The sequence below is a fragment of the Tinamus guttatus genome, unplaced genomic scaffold (genome assembly GCF_059628265.1).
Source record: "Tinamus guttatus ecotype Peru unplaced genomic scaffold, ASM5962826v1 Tinamus_guttatus_pri_ptg000175l, whole genome shotgun sequence".
NCBI classification, from domain to species: Eukaryota; Metazoa; Chordata; class Aves; order Tinamiformes; family Tinamidae; genus Tinamus; species Tinamus guttatus.
The window spans coordinates 1,110,841-1,113,362 of record NW_028288709.1 but is presented as its reverse complement, the minus strand read 5'-3'; the positions used below and the strand labels follow the sequence as shown (position 1 = coordinate 1,113,362).

Genomic DNA, 2,522 nt, shown 5'->3' with positions numbered 1-2,522 from the left:
CTCGTGCCTGCAGCTGTGCCAGGCCAGCAGTGCAGCAGAGCAGGGCTGCGGGGCAGCAGATCTGCTCATCCGCTGCCATGGGCTGCTGCTGGCAGAGAGCGGAGCTGGCTTTGCTTTGGGATCCTTCACTAGGACCCCCCAGGTTCTTCCCAGTGCTCCCAGTGACCCTGGTGTCCCGAGGCACCTGGCAGTGACCCACTAAGCTCAGTGCCTGCAAACCCCTTCCCTCCAGTCTCTGTGCTCTCCACTGTCCCCAGGCAGCACCACGCAGGGCCCACATCCCCAGGGAGGCAGGACCAGGGTTGTTGCCACACCGCACATAGCCCCACATGGATGGACAGTGCCTCCCCGCAGGGACAGAGATTTATTTCCCTCCTGCTCTGTGCTGCTGGCCTCCCCCCGCGCAGAGCTCTGCAGCTACTTCCCGTCGAGCACGGGGCTCCTCCACGTGCTCCGGCCTCCAGTGAGCTGCAAAGACACTGACGTTGAGGGGAGCAGCGTGGGAACAAGGCCCTGATGCCCCGTGGTGCCCAGATGGGGTGTCTTCCCTGACACAAACCCAGGGCCACACAAGACCCCATCCCCAAGCCCCCTGGCTTTTGGCACCCATGGAACCTCTGGGCACCTCGCTAGACAGGCCCCACTGCTCTAGCCACGTGGCTGGCGCTGTGTCCTGGAGCAGGCCTGGCACAGGGACATGGCCACCAGGGCACGGGCATGGCCACAGCCTCGAGCTGCCCCAGAGCCCGACCTTGAACCCAACCTGGGGCCTTGGCCAGGAGCAGCACCTCAGCCCCCCGCTGCTACTCACCCAGGACGTGGACGGCTGCCGCCTGTGGCACCTGGTGGCTTCCCAAGCAGCAGCTCCAAGATGTGCTCAGGAGCTGCTCGAACAGCACGGGGCAGTCTTGGGCCTGCGACAACACACAGTGCAGGCAGCGGGAGCTCATCCCCGTCTCCAACAGCCCCCTTTGCTCCCCTCTGCCCAATCGCCTGCCCACCCATGGCCAGTACCGGGACGACCCCGTGATGTGGGAGTCACGGGGTGGGCGGCCAGCACAGGGACACAGCCCCAGCACACAGCTCACTCACCAGGTGTCTGCAGACCTCGTCCTTCATCTCCTCTGCGCTCAGCCCAATGCTCATGTTGAGACGCCTCCGCAGCCTCTTTGATCCCAGAAACGGGGCGCACAGATGCAGGACCACCTTGCACACCTACAAAAGAGCCCCGGGCCCTGTCATGGGGATGCTCTGCACCTGCCCGGGCACTGAGGAAGGAACCTTGCCAGCAGGGCAGCATCACCCAGGGCCCATGGAGACTCCTGCAGCCCCATGCAGAAGAGAGTGAGTGCCCCCATGGCTCAGCCAGCTCCACGGGGCTTTCTGTGTGGTGCCTGGGGCTCTTACATTGCACACAGCTGGGGACGGGTCCCGAAGGTGCAGCACTAAGCTGGGAAAGGCCTCCTCCACCTCCCTGCCGAAAAACAACCTCCTCCCCGAAGCAGAGGAGGCCACGGCGCTGCAGAGGCCGAAGGCCGAGCAGCGTAGCTCCTCTTCCTCCTGTGATGAGAAAGACTGTTGGGCAGGCTGCTAGCACACAGTGCTCGGCACCCGCGCGGTGCTGCCCACAGGGCTGGCGGCGGCTGCCCCCTGCCAACAGCAGCCCGCGGGGGACGGCAACCCGCGTGGGCTCCTGCCTGTCCACAGAGAGCCAGCGGCTCCACTTACCACCCCCCAGAGTGCCCGGCAGCTCCTAACCACCTCTCCAAAGGCAGCACCCACGGCCCTCGCCTCCAGCCATCCCAGCACCTTGGTCAGTGCCACCAGGCTCTCCGTAGCCACCTCCGGGCTGCCCACATCCTCCAGGCCCCTGAGCAGTGCTCTCACCACGGTGGCCCAGTGTCTCTGCAGCTGCAGAGCGACACGCACATGAGCTTTTGTCTCTCAGCGCTACTCTTCGCTGTGACGCCAGAGGCAGCGCTTTCTAGAGCAAGCCCAGGGGAGAGCCCTGATGCCAGGGCATTGCCCCAGCACAGCCCTGCACCTGCCTCGGCTCCTTGAGCACCTCCGTGCTCCTTCCCAACTCAGCTTGCGCTCAAAGCCCATCAGAGGCTGCCTCACCTTGGTGGGAGCTCCTGTGGCCACGTTGCCCAGGTCCCTCACGGCCATTCGACTCACGCTGCTGACAGGGTCGCGCGATCGCTCTGCCAGCGTCTCTAGGAGGGGCGTCACGATCTTCCTCTCCCTCACTAGCTGGTCCTTCATGAGCTGCAATCAAGACATGTGAGTGCTAGCATGGAGCACCCCTCACCCTGGGTGAGACGCAGGAAGCTCTGCGAGGCCCTCGCCCCACGGCTGCCTCACCTCGGCACAGAACGCGGTGGCTGTGAGCCGCAGGTTCGCCGAGCGGGAACGCGGCCAGCGGAAGAGCCGCTGCACCAGGCGCTACGGGACCTGCTCCATGCGCAGCAGCACACTGCGCACAGAGCACCAACAGCCTTGTAGCACGTGCTCACACAGCA

The 2,522-nt window shown here is 65.1% G+C and overlaps 1 protein-coding gene across 1 annotated transcript; it reads right to left on the bottom strand.

Moving 5' to 3' along the window:
• Positions 1-417: 417 nt before the first annotated feature.
• LOC148594958 (maestro heat-like repeat-containing protein family member 1) lies at positions 418-2,265 on the bottom strand. Its single transcript, XM_088523273.1, has 6 exons — positions 2,122-2,265; positions 1,729-1,911; positions 1,093-1,215; positions 812-914; positions 626-684; positions 418-468 (listed from the first exon to the last, which is right to left on the bottom strand). Exons 1-6 carry the CDS (start codon positions 2,263-2,265, stop codon positions 418-420), a joined length of 663 nt encoding a protein of 220 aa, XP_088379399.1.
• Positions 2,266-2,522: the final 257 nt, after the last annotated feature.

Excerpts from the sequence above, each read along its gene's own strand:
- LOC148594958 (XM_088523273.1), bottom strand. The coding sequence starts at position 2,265 with ATGAAGGACCAGCTAGTGAGGGAGAGGAAGATCGTGACGCCCCTCCTA. Across the intron at positions 685-811 it reads GGCAGCCGTCCACGTCCTGG|GCCTGCTCCAGGACACAGCG; the intron begins GTGAGTAGCAGC and ends TCCCTGTGCCAG. Across the intron at positions 469-625 it reads AGTGGGGCCTGTCTAGCGAG|CTCACTGGAGGCCGGAGCAC; the intron begins GTGCCCAGAGGT and ends GTGTCTTTGCAG.